Source organism: Megalops cyprinoides, chromosome 2 (assembly GCF_013368585.1).
Source record: "Megalops cyprinoides isolate fMegCyp1 chromosome 2, fMegCyp1.pri, whole genome shotgun sequence".
Lineage (NCBI taxonomy): Eukaryota > Metazoa > Chordata > Actinopteri > Elopiformes > Megalopidae > Megalops > Megalops cyprinoides.
In genome coordinates this window covers 39,481,092-39,498,055 of record NC_050584.1, presented here as the reverse complement: position 1 = coordinate 39,498,055, position 16,964 = coordinate 39,481,092, and the positions used below count along the sequence as shown (strand labels likewise).

The 16,964-nt window shown below is 42.9% G+C and overlaps 2 protein-coding genes across 2 annotated transcripts; one reads left to right on the top strand and one right to left on the bottom strand.

The window, feature by feature from the left end:
- Nucleotides 1-470: 470 nt before the first annotated feature.
- ubxn6 (UBX domain protein 6) lies at nucleotides 471-5,763 on the top strand. Its single transcript, XM_036522406.1, has 11 exons — nucleotides 471-674; nucleotides 1,289-1,443; nucleotides 2,042-2,109; nucleotides 2,191-2,319; nucleotides 3,098-3,195; nucleotides 3,353-3,428; nucleotides 4,240-4,324; nucleotides 4,534-4,753; nucleotides 4,927-5,057; nucleotides 5,285-5,433; nucleotides 5,567-5,763. Exons 1-11 carry the CDS (start codon nucleotides 592-594, stop codon nucleotides 5,690-5,692), a joined length of 1,320 nt encoding a protein of 439 aa, XP_036378299.1. The 5' UTR covers nucleotides 471-591; the 3' UTR covers nucleotides 5,693-5,763.
- Nucleotides 5,764-6,579: 816 nt separating this feature from the next.
- On the bottom strand, nucleotides 6,580-16,513 carry LOC118771136 (semaphorin-4E-like). Its single transcript, XM_036519028.1, has 15 exons — nucleotides 16,420-16,513; nucleotides 15,834-15,979; nucleotides 15,648-15,710; nucleotides 15,296-15,394; nucleotides 14,999-15,098; nucleotides 14,570-14,698; nucleotides 14,029-14,180; nucleotides 13,733-13,905; nucleotides 12,440-12,593; nucleotides 11,991-12,213; nucleotides 11,763-11,878; nucleotides 11,245-11,414; nucleotides 10,997-11,049; nucleotides 10,368-10,759; nucleotides 6,580-6,594 (listed from the first exon to the last, which is right to left on the bottom strand). Exons 1-15 carry the CDS (start codon nucleotides 16,511-16,513, stop codon nucleotides 6,580-6,582), a joined length of 2,079 nt encoding a protein of 692 aa, XP_036374921.1.
- Nucleotides 16,514-16,964: the final 451 nt, after the last annotated feature.

Sequence of the window (16,964 nt, the reverse complement as noted above, 5' to 3'; positions counted from 1 at the left end):
TTAAAAAGGAAGCTTTGGTCTTCTTTAGGGAATACAGGGCTCAGCTGAACATTAAATCTAATTTATAAACACGGTACTCATAAATTGCCAGGAATTTAAGTCTGTTGAATATCTATTGCTACAAGTATGACACTGAGAGGGAAAGCTTGTTCTCTGCAATAAAAAAAAAATCTAGAAATGAGTGATCTGCTCTGAATATGCTGTTATGTACATCACTCGGGTGTCAGGCAATTATTCCTTTAGTTTATTTTCATAATTAGCTCGATGAAATGGCCTTCCATTACGCCATTGCACAATCCACAACAGTAGGTGGCGAAAATATGCTTTGAAGGTTGTTGTAAAACCGGTATTAAACACTGAAGAAGAAAAGATTAGTATGCTTCCAAAAGTCACGGGGGCGCTGTACGTCGAACATTACTGTTAAATCGTACGTGAAATGTGCGATGCTTCCGGTCGGTTTGCTTCCTTATTCCGGTTACCTTCCAAATGTAAACATAACTGACGATCTGTCACATACCAGTCTCTCTTCTTTCTTCGTCTGTTAAATTTTCCACCCCTTTTCTTTCTCTATTTTTCCTGTAACAAATAGACATGAAGAAGTTCTTCGAAGACATCAAAAAAGACGTCAAGTTCAAGGCAGCAGGACCAGGGAAGAAACTAACCGAAGATGGCAGGTGAACAAACTTTAACAGCTGTCACTTAGGGCGGTGCAGGCTATAGCGCGTTAGCAGTTGCAGCGCTGATTGTGATCCTAGGGATCGTGGCTTGCGCTCGATGCTTTGTTGTAGTTCAGAAAGGGGTTTGGTTGGGCGCAGACCGAATCGCACGCACGCTCTCGTCAGCTGTAATATCGCCTTCCTGACGAGCTCTTAGCGGATGACTGTTCACCATACTCTGGGACGCTAATTGCACGTTGTTGCTGAATCGCTGCGGGTGTGATTTCCTGTTTAACCATATTTGTGTTATCTTTGTACCGTTCTGTGTACGACCGAAGTTAAGGGACGGCTCAACCTGTGTAGTAGTGGTATGTTAAATCGTTCAGTTGTTCAAGTAGGCTACCTACTGAATAACCTGCTGGCAGCACCATCTTAGAAGTGAGCAATAAAGTTCGTTAATAGGTGGGTCAGTAAAACTGCTGGCTATTGTACCACTGTGAACCAGGCAGTGCTAGCCTATACAGTAGACATAGAGTTCGTGTGTCCACTTGTTTGTCAGCGAGTCGCGTTTATTGTAGGTTTATGTGTATAGGCTACAACATACCACTTTGTCATTCCCCTATTCCCTGCAGCTCCAAGTCCCCAGTGGTGCAGAGCAATGCCCCTGCCAAGCCCCGTCAAGCACCCACAGAAGGGGCTCAGAGGGCAGGGGCTGCAGCCCTGGCTCGGATTGAGCAGCAGCAACGCCCGCGACTCCAGACCTCGCAGGATGCTATTCGCCTTCAGGGTGAGTTAGCCAGCTACAGCTAGTGGCATAGTGGTTAGGGATCTCAGCTGTTAACTGCAAGGCTGCAGGTTCAGATCCCATGGGGAGCACTGTTGTTGTACCCTTGAGCAAGATGCTTAACCTGAACTGTCTCTGTAAATATGCAGCTATACAAAGTAATTATGTGCAAATTGTTGGCTGTGTACAATGCACTGGAGAAGGTAAGCTAATCATTTAATAATGTACTAACAATCCTACAGCAGTACTTATGCGGTAGCAACACAAACATAAAGACACATATTGCACCAGGTGATAGTAGTGACGTTTGCTGGAATGGTGGTCATAGTTCAGCAGGATTTTTCTGCTATACACATTACATTGCATTACATTATTGTCATGTAGCAGATGCTCTTACCCAGAGTGACTTAAATTTTTATCCATTTAATCAGCTGGATTTTGCTGTTGCGCTTGTGAGCAGTACCTTGCGCAAGGGTACAGCAGAAGTGCCCCCGCTGACAGATGGACTGAAATGGCTTGTTCAAGTCTTAAGTAATGTGGATACATAAATGACAAACTTGATTTGGATTTGGTCTAATGTGTGTTTCACTCTCTCCTTCAGTGAAAAAGGAGCTTGAGGCAGAAGCATCAGCAATGGCTTCTGATCAAAAATTGGCAACATCCATTGAGGTAAGGACTGATGCAGACTAATTCAGTGACACACTGTCCTTGAAGCAGAGAAACTCATGTATGGTGTACTTTCTTTGACAGGGCTCTAAAATTACAAATAAGGATCCTGCTTGTTTCTCAGTGTCGGGAGTGTATTTCACCTGTCCTCTCACTGGAGCCTCCTTAACAAAGAGTGAGAGGGAGATGCATGTTAAAGAGGCCATTCTTATGGTGGGTATCTCTGTCCTTAGCCCAATTCACTTGTAAGGGGTAAAGTCTGAACTTCTGCAAGTCAGAACTACGGAAAACATGTTTAACGGTTTGATGTCAGGCTCACTGACTTGGAGTTAAGAGCAATGAGTTGGTCTCATTTAAGCTTTCATTTATTATTTAATCAACAAAATCTGTGGAAAGGCCCCTTTAAGGAGCATGTGGAAGGCCTTAGTGTGCCCTAACACAGTCAAATGCTGCTTCTTTCTTTTTTAAACAAACTGGCAGATCAGATACTTTTGTGTGCCAAGCCATCCCAGAACCTGTTTGGGATTAGAACATAAGAACATAAGAAGTTTAATGATGAGAACAGGCCATTCTGCCCAGCTAGACTTGTTATTTTGTCTATAGTCTAGATTGTATCCAGGGCTGTGTCATGCTTGCTTTGAACACCCTGGCTCTGCTTCTACTACAAATCCTGGCAAGCTATTCCATGCATTTATAACTCCCCAAGACAAGAAAATGCTTCCTGGTATCAGTAGGAAATTTATCTTTACCTAATTTATAATTATGTCCTCTTATTCTGGTGACAGAGGTTCTTTAGTCTACTTTATTTATCCCTTTCAAAAATTTAAAACCTTTGTCAAATCTCCCCTGTCTCTCCTTCTTTTTAGGCTAAAAAGATTGTGTTGAGTCATATGTATGATCTCTTGACACTGTAATTCATAGCAATGCAGCGTATGCTTCATTTTGAAAGTGTGTGGTTCTTAATGTATTTAACACTATCCCTCCATTACAGCGGTTTGCAGAGGATCAAGTGGAAGCCTCCATTATGATGATTCATACTTTCAACAAAGACAGGGAGAAAGTGAAGGCTGCGGTGGACATCATCAGCAAGTGAGAAAAGTGTAGCGTTAAGGGAGTGGGATTTGGGGTAGTACCACAGCAGTGAGAATAGCATACCACTGGATGTGGAGAGTAGATCAATAGAAATACACCAGTCAATCCTGACTTACATTATTCATATATGGAGCCTGTGGTACTCTCTTCTCAGGTACTTGGACAACATATGTAAGAACCCCACAGAGGAGAAATACAGGAAGATCAAAGTCAGCAACAAGGTCTTTCAGGTGAGTGACAGTCAGTGGCAGAGAGTGGCTGAAAGCTCATGTGCTCATTAGAGGGGCTTTCAGACGACCAGGAAAAATCTTGACCAACAACAATAAGCCTGGTTGGAAGTGTGAAAGGCACCAGCCACATACCTGCATCTGTCTGCCATGGCACCAGGCCACATCATGTGGTGGTCTCGGGGTGAGAAATCGGGATTTGAGCTGAAACATGGTATGACAGGTTCCACATTACAAACTTAATCTAATCTAAGATAAATAGTTTATGCCCAGGTGTTATTTACAACTGTTATTTTTACATTCTCACAAAACGCTGTGAAAAATGTATCCTGATCAGAGTAAAAGACACATAGTGAAAATTGCAAGGCTGGGTCATGTGCTAAATAGCGCTGTTGTCTTACAGCCCAGGGTCCTTAACTTGATTCTGGCTGTGATAGTTGCCTGTTTTTTTTGTGTCCTCCTGGTTTTCATAGTGCTCATGCTACTGTGAAACCAACAGTATAGCTGTATTAAGATGACTGCTTTGCTTAATGTTAGCAATTGAAAAGCATGGAGCAGAAGGGCAATTATCAGATAAAGCCTGTTTAAACCCTAGAATTTTTTTGCATTGAGAAGATGGAAGCTGTTAGAAATGCGGGGGCCTGCAGTATAAACTTTGAAAGCACATAATGATTCTAGCGGCAATTTAGCCCTGATAGTAGCTGTTACAAGTTTGCTTGTTTCGAAATCAGCTGTCTTTTCCAAGATGCTGTGAATTAGAAAGTCTCAGCTGCTAGTCTCCTCACCCACTCTCGTTTCTCTTGGTCTCTCCCAGGAGAAGGTGAACTGTGTGGAGGGCTCTCGGGAGTTCCTACAAGCTGTGGGGTTTGAGAGCAAAACTCTGCCAGTAGAGGGTCAGGGTAAGTCAGTCTCAACACTCTCCGGTTATGTGCCACATTTTTGAGATCAGAACTCCTTTTCGTTTGTCAGTCAGATACTTACCCATATGTGAAATCCCAGTACACGAGTGGTAGCGTCTTGTGGTCGGCTGGTGCGCCTGGTGGAAGTGCACGTTAGAGCGGAGCTGCAGTGAACCTCCTCACCCCCCTGATGTTCACCTCTGCTCCAGAGAACAGTGAGGAATTCCTAGTGCTGGGCGAGCAGGAGCCGGACAAGCTGGAGCAGCTGAAGGAGAGCAGAGACAGGCTGCAGAAGGGGGAACCAATCAGGGCTCAGCTGGACAGACGGCCACAGGCCTTCTGCCCATCCCCCCACGCCACACGATTCGAACTTCCCCCTGACTTCTACAACCTGACTGCAGAGGAGCTAAAGAGGGAACAGCAGCTCAGGTACAGAGACCAGGGGGTGGCCTTGAGTATTACCAGCCGCCAAACCGTGATTTATATGAATTTGGACTGGAGTTGCGTTCCTGAAAGTGGTCCAGTTACACTGTGCAGTGGTGAGTGTGTGGCAGTGTATTTGTGAGTAAGAAGTGTGGTGACCAGTATGACTGCATTGGCAGGACTGAGTTGGTGGAGAAAAACGCAATGCTGCGAACCAAGGCCATGCGGGAACGCGAGGAGCAGAGGGAGAGGAGGAAGTACAACTACAGCCTGCTGAGAGTGCGACTACCTGACGGAACCCTTCTGCAGGGTCAGTATCCACGCTGACACACACACACACACACACACACACACACTGTCTCTAGTGTATCACGCACTATTCCTCCTGTCACACGCAAATATTATTGCTCTACTGTAACACGCAGTATCCTGCCTGTCATGACAGGATTGAGGAACAAGAGCTAAAGTTAAAAATAATAGAGGAGGTGTTGAAAGTATTCATTAATACCACAAAACTGCCAATCTTGGTCCCTCTAGGTACCTTCCTGGCCAGAGAGAGGGTAGCGGCGCTGTACCAGTTTGTGCGAGAGTCCCTGGTGGATGGCTGGCAGCCCTTTGAGCTGGTGGCTCCAGGGGGACAAAAACTGAAGGAGGATGAGGAGGTAGCCCTGAATGAATGTAGCCTGGTGAGTCCTGCAAAAGTGTGACAGTTTGGGCTTACGCTCTGCGCACTCGCCTCTTTGTCAGGCTCTTACCACCATTGAACAGTAGCTTGTGCAGTGCTGAAGGAGTCACCGTGCCTGTGGCTTTCTATCTCAGGTCCCCTCAGCTCTCCTGTCCTTCTCTTGGGATGCGGCGGTGCAGGCGGACATTGCGGCTGCTGGAGGACAGAGCCCCACGCTGCTCAAGCCAGAGCTGCAGGAGAGCATCAAGACCCTCAGCTGAGGAGACTGCCCTCTCTGTGCTTACTGCCCTCTCTGCGCTCCTTCTGCCTCCCACCCCCTCCCCTGAGCTCCTCCCACCCCCTCCCCTGAGCTCCTCCCGCCCCCTCACCTGAGCTCCTCCCACCCCCTGAGCTCCTCCCACCCCTCCCCTGAGCTCCTCCCACCCCTCCCCTGAGCTCCTCCCACCCCTCACCTGAGCTCCTCCTACACCTCCCCTAAGCTCCTCCCATCTTCACATGCTTCCCCCTCCCCTTTTTCCCCTTTTGGGACCTCCACCATTTCAAAGGCGATTCACCAACAAAAGGACTAAAAACAGGGATTTCAAATGCAGGGGAGACCAGAGGGGTAATGCCATGCATTGATAATTGCACCTTGAATGTAAGACGATTTGCTGGGACGGTTCTAGTGCTCTGATACTGTGGTTACGAGAGGCTGCATCCGGCTGAGGGAGGGGGAGTTCTGGCGCATCTGCCGGTGATGTGGCTGGACGTCACTGTGAATGCAGGATCACCACAGAATCTACGCTTCCTGCTGCACAACACAGAGAATCCCGCCTCACACGGTAACCTAGCACCAACTGCGCTGCTTTGACTCAAAACACAGTAGCACCAAGCTCTGCTCCGTCTCTCTCAGAACAGATATTGATAGTATATTTGGAGAGCAAGGCGCTGAGTCAGCAGTCTGCACTGCGTGCATGTGTTTTCCTGTTCCAAGCTTTGCGTAGCAGGAGCTTCCTTTCCCAGTGAAACTGCTTGCAGGCTGAGCCTAATTTCTAGCTTACTACCTGTGAGCATGACTCGCTCTTAGAGGAAACTTCATGGTTAAGCTACTTGTCTTTTATGTATGCTAAATATTTATATTAATTTATTACCCAGGTAGCACTTTGGGTTACTTACACAGCTCCTGCGGCAGAAAACACCCAGCTAACCAAGTGTCATACAAAGCTAAATTTAACAAGAATAATTTTCACTTTCCCGGTTAGTGTGACTTCCATTGCTTGCTTCAAGAACCAAGTAAATTAAACAAATTTTATAAACCATGTTAATTTTACCATTTTTACTAAACATAACCCAGTTCTTCTAAACCAGCAACAGTATTTTGATCAAAAAACGAGTTAAAGCAGTTGAGCAACACCTGAGTTCTTTTGTGTTCTATCTATCGTTTGGATAGATGTGTAGATTTGAAAAGACATAAATGTGGGGGGATACAGCCAAAGCATCTTTGTGTTGAAGCAGAGTAATTGTGTGTAGTAGATAGATGATTCAGAGGTGGTGGAGCAGTGAGCTGAGGCCTGACCCCTGACCTGCGTTCTGCCTTAGCCGGAACAATAACCTACCTCCTCACACACCAGTGCAGTTCCACACCATCTCACTCAGGCTGAATGCCCTGCATACCGCAGGGTCAGGCAGAGAGCTGTTTCCATCCATTCAGGCCCATGCTTTATACACAGCAAGTGTCCATTTTCATCAAAGCACACACCCAGTGCTGACCTACAGCAATGGCTGTAATGAAAGGAGGCACATTCCAAGCTCCAAGTTACTTGTTTTAAGTAATGTACTTGCACTAATGTTGCAGCACACATGTGACCTTCATTTTTGTTCTTGCTTGACACAGCTGGCAGCATTTATGTAGTACAGTAAATTGTTTATTGCAGAAGTGGATGCTGCTTGTGTAAGAATCCAGCCATTGACTGAAGGTTGACATTTGACCATTATCAATGCACTACACATTGCTATGACAAAAAAGGGGGCATCCCTCAAACTACACTGTCCACCAGTTGGTTTGTATATAAGTTTCGATTTCATCAAGTTGATTTGATTTCTGTAATTTAGAGGATTTCCGCTTTGTCTATGTGTGTAATACTCAGTTCTGTTGTTTGAGTTTCATGATTGTTGTCCGTTGCTTTTAACCAGTCAAAGTACTTAAGTAAATAAAAAATGCATAATAACATTGTGTTGACATATCTAACGGGCCATAAACTTCATGTGTGTCTGCATCAGCTCTTCGATGTGCTGTAGAAAAGAAATGTTTCAGTATACTGAGCTGCTTATGGAACCCAGCGTCTTACAAAATAAATGTCAGCCACTCTCCAAATCTGAACCAGGGCAGATTTGGAGAGTAGCTGGAGAGTACTGCTGCTCACTATTTTTGAGTAATGCTCTGTTTAAGGGCAGTTTTGCAAGACATCTTTATTCACATCTTTCTGTGAAAGCACTGAGAAACAGGAGACCATCATTGATGTCTGCTCATGGAGATAGAAGAAAAAGAGCATTTGTCTTTTGCTGGAGGATCATTAACGATTCCACCTCTGACCCATTATTAAAGGGGATGAAATGGTTTGTATCTGTAAATTCAGTGCTGTTTCGCCGCCTTGGAGAAAATTTTAAACATTTGACTAACCCATCAACATACATGAATTTCCTAAATAACAAATGGAAGTGGTGAACAAGGAGCATGTACAACAAGGTATAATATATTTTCTCCTTGTTGTTTTCAAGAGAATTAACCTGCTGGAGTATTGTGGGGAAACAAAATAATCTATTTACAGTTAAAATAAATCTTAATCTTTTTAAAAAGATTAAAAATCACATTAAAATGGATATGCTGCAAATGAGACAACCACTTGTCCTGACAAGATGGAACCAAGGTGGCACACTCAGCCTATGCTGCTGAACAACAGAGCCTGTATCTCCCCCAAGCTCCCGAATGGCTGAGTTTGAAATGGATTATAAGCCATAAAGTCAAGACATTTGCATGAGTCCTTGGTGGTGGAATATAATTGGTTCCGTTCCAGATCAGTAGGTTTTATTGGCCAGGGTTCACTTGCACCGCTCAATAGCACCCTCTAGTGATGTGTCAGTTGCTAGATTGAGATTATTAGGCGATGCACATTGGGGTGTAAAAGGCAAACATTTCATTTTACAAAATCAGTTTAATCCTGCTTTTGCTGGATTTGGGACAGCTAGTTAAACTACTTAGCTAGCTAGTGAATTAGATATTTGTCCTGATTTTGTGTATTACCACTACAGAATATTCCAGAATGGATTTCAGATTGCAATACTCTGTCAGATCAATCAAAGTGGCTGAAGTAATGAAGAGAAACATGGAATCAAGGACTTACTAATGTCAAGTAACACTTTTGACAAGACAGGTTTTATTTCTGCACATTGTATCATAGCTCAATATATACATAAAGTCATTACAAATGATGCAACAATAACAATTATGAGTACAAAAAACGTAAATCTTTTAAGATCAGTTTTTTTGCCCATAAATACAAGAGCAAAGACCTATGGTTATTTTCCACACAAAAAAAAACCAGAAAAAAAGTTCAATTTTTTTTCTGCATGCAAATACTTAACTAGCAGAATCACATACATGGAGCCAAAGGCACGGTGGTATCCTTTTGGTAAGACACTGAGTGGTCAAGGCAAAAGCTAACACTTTTGCAAATTGAGAGAAATAAATGTAGGCCTACATATCCAAACTTTTCAATGGATAAGTTTGGATATGTATGGCAGACATTGGTTCCATGATTGCAGACAGAAATAATATCCTGTTTCTGATTGGTTGGGCCACTGCACAGCCATGTGACTGTGTCTGTATCTGATTGGTTGAAACTGATTAACATTGCAAAGAACTGGTTGGATGCCATTTTGTGTCAATAGTTACTCCTTTCAATCCCCCATTGTGCTTATAAAAATAACAGGTAGTTATGGTCTAATGAAAATACTGTTCTCAAGGCCCTGCAGTTATTCATGAGCAGCTGCAGACCAATGATAAGTAATCTACATAGATGACCTACAACATGGCTGGCTAGTATACTATGTAGTGAAGTTATATTGTATACTTGTTGGCTAGTAATTTTTAGCAGACCCTGGTGAACAAGACTGAAATGATAATACAATATTATTCATTAATATGGGCCAGACTGCTGTTGTGGACAACAGTTGTACCTGGCTGGGCAATAATAATGACACTGATTGGTCAATTGCAGACATTTAAGTGAGAGAAGTCAGTAGTTTTTAGTTGTTTAGCTAGATAGCTAGATACTGTTCACTATGTGACCAGCAGATAGTGATATAATTAAACATGTCACTGTGTTTTGCAAAAGTAGTGGTAAAAGTAAATGTGCTAGTCAGTTAGCTATGCCTCACTAAGGATAATAGTTTCACATAGTTTTAGTTTACTAGCTTCATCATAAGCTAGGTGGGTAGAAGCACAAACCCAATGTCTCATTCGGGATGGCACATCTGATGGGAAAACTAGGTGAATATGGTACCTAGCCAAGCCTTGCAAAGAAAAGTAGTTTTTGTTTATTTAGATTTGCTAGCTGTCACTAGGTACATGTGTTTGCTTGGTAGACTAATACGGTGGATTCTGTCATCTGTTATATATATTTATTTAGGTAAGATAAAGAACTTCATAAAATGTATGTGATACTGCAATAAATTTGGAACAGCACTTACAGTATGACTTCTGTTTCAAGAGTAATTTGTTCATTGAATGCAATGTCTAGACAATGCAAGCATTTTGATCGATGTTGTTGTTTTTTTTTTTGTTTTTTTTTTTACCAATGAAGGCTACTGTGGAATGTTTATTATTACTGAGGATGGAGACATCAGTATTTGGCCTGGAATAATGCCTGATGGGAGGTTAAGGTCAGCAGGTCGTACCTCCAGGGAAGAGTGGTGTCTTTGGTACACAGTAAACACAAGGAGAAGAAACATCATTATTGATAGCACAGTCACTGACACCTGCCAAGGCATTACATTTCCCTGCAGAAGGGTGGCCTTGCTGCTGAGCTGCAGGTGGTACGCTGCCACAGTTCTGAGGTACTGTTGGCCTTTCACCTGCTCTACGGCCTGGCAGATGTACTGGCCTTCATCGGCAGCAGAGGCATCCAGGATCATCATGCCTTCGCTATACAAGAAGTACTTGGTGTCTGAGATGTTGAGTGGCTGGTCATTGAAGTACCAGTGCATTTGAGCCAGGTTGATGTCGGGCTGGCACCGAAGGTTGATATTGTTCCCTGGGATCAGTGTGTAGTTTTCAGGTTTCACAATCGCTGGAATACATGCACCAGGAACAGAGGAGGCGCAAGGAAAGACAATTAATATTTCTGTTTGTGTAATCTTCCATTTTTCATGGTAAGTATTTTTAACCCTTAATTAGCATCAATAATAACTTTGCTCAAGTACTTTAAAAAGCTATGGCTTCAAAACTGTGTGGAAAAAAATATTGAATTCTTCATCTTTTTTCATAGGAGTGCCCAGTAAAGGTGTCTGAAACATGACACATGTACCTGGGTTTGGACACAGGAAAGCATTCCCTTCTTTCACACTCTGAATCAGGTCCCTGAAAGACAAAACAGTGATGTAACTCATAGATCATAGATAACTTTTCATATCTTTCCAATAAATATACCCTGTTTTGTCAAGGTATGGCTGTTAGCCTCAACATCATGTATGTTGTGTATCAAATGAATGATAAATCTTTTTTGCTAATGATGGCAAATAACATGTCATGAAGGTGTCAGCCTGCAGAGCGTACGTGTTTGAGGTTGAGCGTGGGCTGGACAGAGCAGTGCAGGCAGCAGCAGTGGAGTCCCAGGCACAGTAGGGGTCTCTGGCGAGGACACAGTCCAGACAGGAGGTGTAGCGACCACACTCACTCAGCGCCAACTGCACAGCGCCAGTCTCAGATCCTGCATACAGCTGGCTCTGAAACAACAGGGACATGCAGGACATTCACAGGCTGATCTCACATATCACATGACCTGCAGTTACTCAGTGAGGTGACTCAGTCTCTAATCACATCACCCAGACAACACAATCACACACCTTCAGGTCAACATGATGCGCCAGAAAAATGCATGCTGACAATGTTAAAATTTTTGTGATGAGTACCATACTCATGCATTGTCAGAATGGGATATAGGAAAACAAATCAAATCTAATGTACAATAAAATAGACCTGAGGCAAGCTTGCCATTATAGAAATAATAACTCAGAGATTTACATCCCAACAGTTTGAGGATTTGAAACTGCTCACAGAGATCTCACAGTTACCGTGTTGGAGGAGAGACGCAGGATTTTCACAGGCTCTGGGGACTGGAACAGCTGCACCTCTTCAATGATCACCATCTCGCCATCATAGCTCACAGCTTTCTGCACAAAGCCGTTCTCTATGAGTAAAGCACCACACACGCTGTCACTGCCCTGTTCCACAGCACAGGACTCACTGATGGATGGGATTATAGCTCCAGGGCTCCATGTGAGCAGTCTGGGACAGTGTACCTGTGCCGATGAACATGACATCATAGCTCTGCCCATCCAGTGCTGTCACATGGTCCACTACAATGCGAGTGAACATGGACCCCTTCTTCACCAGCAATGGTTTCCTATTCAGAGGCTGCACAACCTCGTCCATGAGCGGGTGGTCCCAGACAAACTGCAGGGTCTTGTCTGGCAGGTTCAGAGAGTTGTCTATGCCCAAATCCTTTGCCACGTTATTGATGCACTGCACCACAGGGAAATCACATTCATGCATTCGTACACCTCTTTTGAACAGTGCCCATTATCAAGCAGTACATGGGAAAAATAAGCTTTCCACATTAGCTCTCTACACATTTCTACTAGAATGATATTTTTACAACAACTCATAACATAACTTGACACATATGTAGAATCCTGTGTCAAATTAGTGCTGTCAGCCGAACAGTGTCACAGTAATGATGATGACTCACAGCTCCAGGTCGGGGGTTAGGTAATTTTCCTTGGAAAGTCTGCCACTTCACGGGATAGGTGTCTTTGACTGGTGTCTTGTAAGTCCCTTTGGTGAATACGTCTCCAATGGCTGATACACTGTATGCACATACTGCTGACATACCTGTAGAGCCCCTGCCACACAATCCAGAAAGACACCTCCCTGTTACTTCTCTAGCACTGTATACCTACACATGTGAATGTCTCAGACAGTTCACTTTGTTCCAAACATAGTTCTATGGCCTAGGTTCGAGCCCATCTGCCAACAATGACCGGGAGCCCACAGCAGTGGAACAAACTGGCCCTGTTGTGCCGTGGTGTGTAAATCGGCTATGTCCTGTCATCACCCCGCCCTCAGCACCCTGCAAGCTGTTCGGGTGCCTGTGAGTCCATTTGAGTCTGCTTCCTAGTGTGAGTGCAGAGCTTGTCACTGTGAGAGGAGCCTAATGTACAACTGGTGATTACGAGGATGGGTGGAAATGGAGGGGTAGAGTGGTACAACCACTGTACACCTATATACCACAGTAACATATCATATGACACACTATAAACACTTATATCCAACTCCCCATTCTTGCATTTTTCTTCTACCTTAGCACTTTTTCTTTTAACTAGCACTTCTAACCCAGGACTCTCATCCCCATCTGTGTACTGGTTTTATAACAACTATTCTCTCAGTAAAGGTCATTTTAAAAGTGTACTTATTTCAGCTTCCCCATTTACATATGCCATTAAACTGATCTAATAAACAGAATGTTAACCTGTCTCATTAACATTTTGTCTCATTGTGAACACTTTTTAAATATTTCAGTAACCAGGCATTTTAGCATTCTTTCAGCATTTAGCATTTAGACTCCAGTGTGTCTCCACCTGTCAGTCTATCACATAATCACTCAGTCCAATTTTACCTAATATAAAAATCCCTGTTTTCCAAGGATTTACCAGCAAGAGCATTATGGGAAGTTACCTCTTTAGTGGTCTAAAAACTGATCTAAGTTATTAGCAAGCCCCATCTTTATCCTCCAGACCAACAGTAACAGAGACAAAATGAGGTAAAGCTCATTTCAACTAAGTAATTGCAATTTCAGATGAAATGAAATCAAGCACACAAAATAGGACCCCCCCCCCACCCCTGAGCTTTTTGTTGTTTCTCTTGTTTTGTTCCTTAGCTTTTTAAACACAGCAACAACAAAACAAGCAGTAGCATTGTGACAGACACTTATCCACATAACAGCCTTACAACGGCAAACAGAGATTTTGTTGGGATAACTCACGACTGTGGAGTGAACACAGCATAAAAGATACTTTTTCTCCAGTCAGTGTGCTGCAGAAAGAAGACATCTTGCACGACGTAGGGCAGGCCAGAACCCGGGACAGGACAGTCTAGGCGGGCTTTCAAGAATGATGTCCACCTCTTGTAAAGCAACCGATGACCACCCAAGTCTCCCTGCACATTGCACACATTGTGAATCCGGATTACCTTCATTTCTGCAGCCAAAACATTATTGCACATGGTCTCATATTAGATGGATGAGCCAAAAGAGGGATGAGTGTAAACTACAGCATGTACCTTGCAGACACGGGCAACACGTGACACCATCAGTTTACTGGGGAAGTCGTACTCCACAGCGTTCTCACTGAAGAACATGTAGACCTTATCATCGTCCCCATCAGAGCTGTTCTCACTCTCCCGGACCACATCCATGTGGACAAAGATGGGTTCTAAATTCAAACACAATCATGTGACATTGCTCAGCGGGCAAAGGAAAACGCATATTTCTATAAAAGTCATACTATTAAGTAAAGACAATTAAGTGATTAGGTATTATAAGAAGTTGTTACAATACCTTATGACGTGGTTATTTTTCTAAATTGATTTATTCTCGATAAACGTATCATCCATTTCTTAATCTACCTCTTAAATTTATAACTGTTTTACAGAATATTCCAAGGCTATATCATTTTACAAATCCAGTATTGCCGTGTAAACACTGTATCCTCAAACTTTCAGAATATGTCAAATCATTCTACACTTATACAGAACACACAACTCTATACATATTTAAATTGAGACAAATTGAACAAATTGAGTGGAAAGAGAGAACTCTCACCATTAAGCGCACTTATTGATTCAGTAGTGCGCACTGAGGGTTTCCTTTGGAATGTGTTGAGGGAGAAGCGCATAAAAGCAAGATCGTAGCCCATGAAGTTGGTGGAGGTGCCCGAATACAAGTACCCATCTAATAGACAGGGATTGTGGCAGAACACAGAATTAGCACTGGGACACTGGCAATATTTTATTAATCTTGGGGCTGTATACTGTATGTGATGAATTAAACACTATGTCTTTAACTGTGCCTAATCTAGAAAATGCACTTCACCCAACATCATGACATTTCCATATATTTCTGTCCAAATAAAAATAGCAACTAAAAGATTTTATCTTCTAACCAACTAGAATTCTGCCCTTTGTTGTAATCTATCCTCACCCATCCCACCTTCCTGGTGGGAGAACACACAGGTGGAAAGGGCATTCGTACCAAGCATCACAGAGGAGGCTCTCATGAATGGATCAAAGGGACATTTTGCTTTGCCATCTTCAAATTTTTCCCCCAGTTTCAGTTGTCCTTCAGAATATGTCTGTTAAACGTCACATCAAAAGAAACATGCATACAATTCTTCAATACAAAGACACAGTCATGCAATATAGTCATCTACTATGAGAGACATTAGCCATAATTGGTTAAAAACACACAGGAGATAATTAACAGGAATCAGGAATGGAAACAGAACTACTGTCATTTTACATCAGCAATGAGGTGGTGATGCACGCATACCATGTAACCACAGGTGGGACTGTATGCATTGGTTCCACAAACATACATTCTGCCATCATCCATTTTATGCAGGACTCGAATGTAGTTCCGGCAGTCAGTCTGGAACATGACAGGGTGTAAACACGGCAAGCCTCAATTAACAGCATCACAGCGGTGATTACACTCTAAACCCTGCAGAAATCTAAGCACAACGCAGTTGCTTTTTTGCTTTACTGTTTGTAAACAAACATAAACAGAATTTCAGTTATGTGTTGTTGTGATGTTTATAACATGTAGATCCCATATCATGGGCTGAGTTACAGCAAAAATCACCATATGCACAGAACCTTTCCATAGCAGTGTAATGACTTACTTCAAAATTCTTTCCCTTATATGAGCATAGTATCCTGTTACTCTCTATGACATTCCAGTGAACCTGCAGAAGATACTCTGATGAGTACAGAGGAAACACGTGACTGTTTCCAGAGAAACTATATGACTGTTGGGATGAATTACAAATAGATGACATGCAAAGACACCAGGGCTGCATAGTGCTTACCTCAGATTTCTTGGTGGAAATATCATTCAAGTCAAGGGCGTAAACAGCATCTCGTGCCCCCAAGATCAGCAAACCCAAGTCCTCCCGTAGCAAAAAAGTTGTGTAGTTAAAGGTCCCCTCCTCTTTGAACAGTTTGATAGTGCCATCTAACATCAAATAAAGTCAACATCACATATCCCTGAAAGTACATGTGTTATGTATGTGATTATGTGTTGTATAACAGGTGGCTAAAACTGTAGGAGAATTTCACCATTCACTTTAGTGTGATATAAGTCGGTTGCTCTTAAGGATAATTGTTAGACAGACACTAGTTTTTTTTTGGTTGTCTATATGTTTTTATTTCAGCACTGCTTTATTGCTAGGTGTTTACTGTAATTCTGGCAGTTTTATATTAAATTCATATTAAATATTGTTTTTGTTGCCACTGTGAAACACATTCAATGTATCATGCCATATCAGTCATGTGTGACTTCAGATGAGTGTCTTCTAGCTAAACATGAAGACAGACAGGGAGACAGACAGGTAGATGGACACATAGATACATCATTGAAAAGTCTTGGGAAAGGGGAGAGAGGACGAGTCTTACCCTGGTATGGGACAGTTATCCGTGGAACAGCATTACTGAGCACCAGAGCAGGAAAGAGCAGGCAGAAGAAGGACAATATTCCAACTGAATGCATGCTTCATTGTCTAAGTCTGTATCAGTCTTCACTCCTGATTACATACAAACATACAGGAAATACAGAGCTGTAGAGCAGATGCCAGCAGAAAGCTCAGCCTGTCCCTGAATCAGTTTCAATACAGGCATCAGTCTAATTCAAGCACTTTCTGATGCTGCCTCTGATAGAGATAATCTGTATTCAGATTCTTTCACAGCTAAGCACCAAGAATGTGGCTTTTAGGTGATTAGGATACTGTGCGATGCTCGTTTTTCAAAATCAGGGCAATGGAGCCAGCTACATCCCTATGCATGCCACCATTCACTAACAGGCATTGCAGCTGGAATCAGTAAGGAGCTGATTACATGAACTTTTAATTCATGACATCATTTTCTAATAAGATTAGGTGGTCCACCAGTACCTGATGTGCAAGAAAAATGTCATGCTCATAACGTATGTCCACCACTCCAGT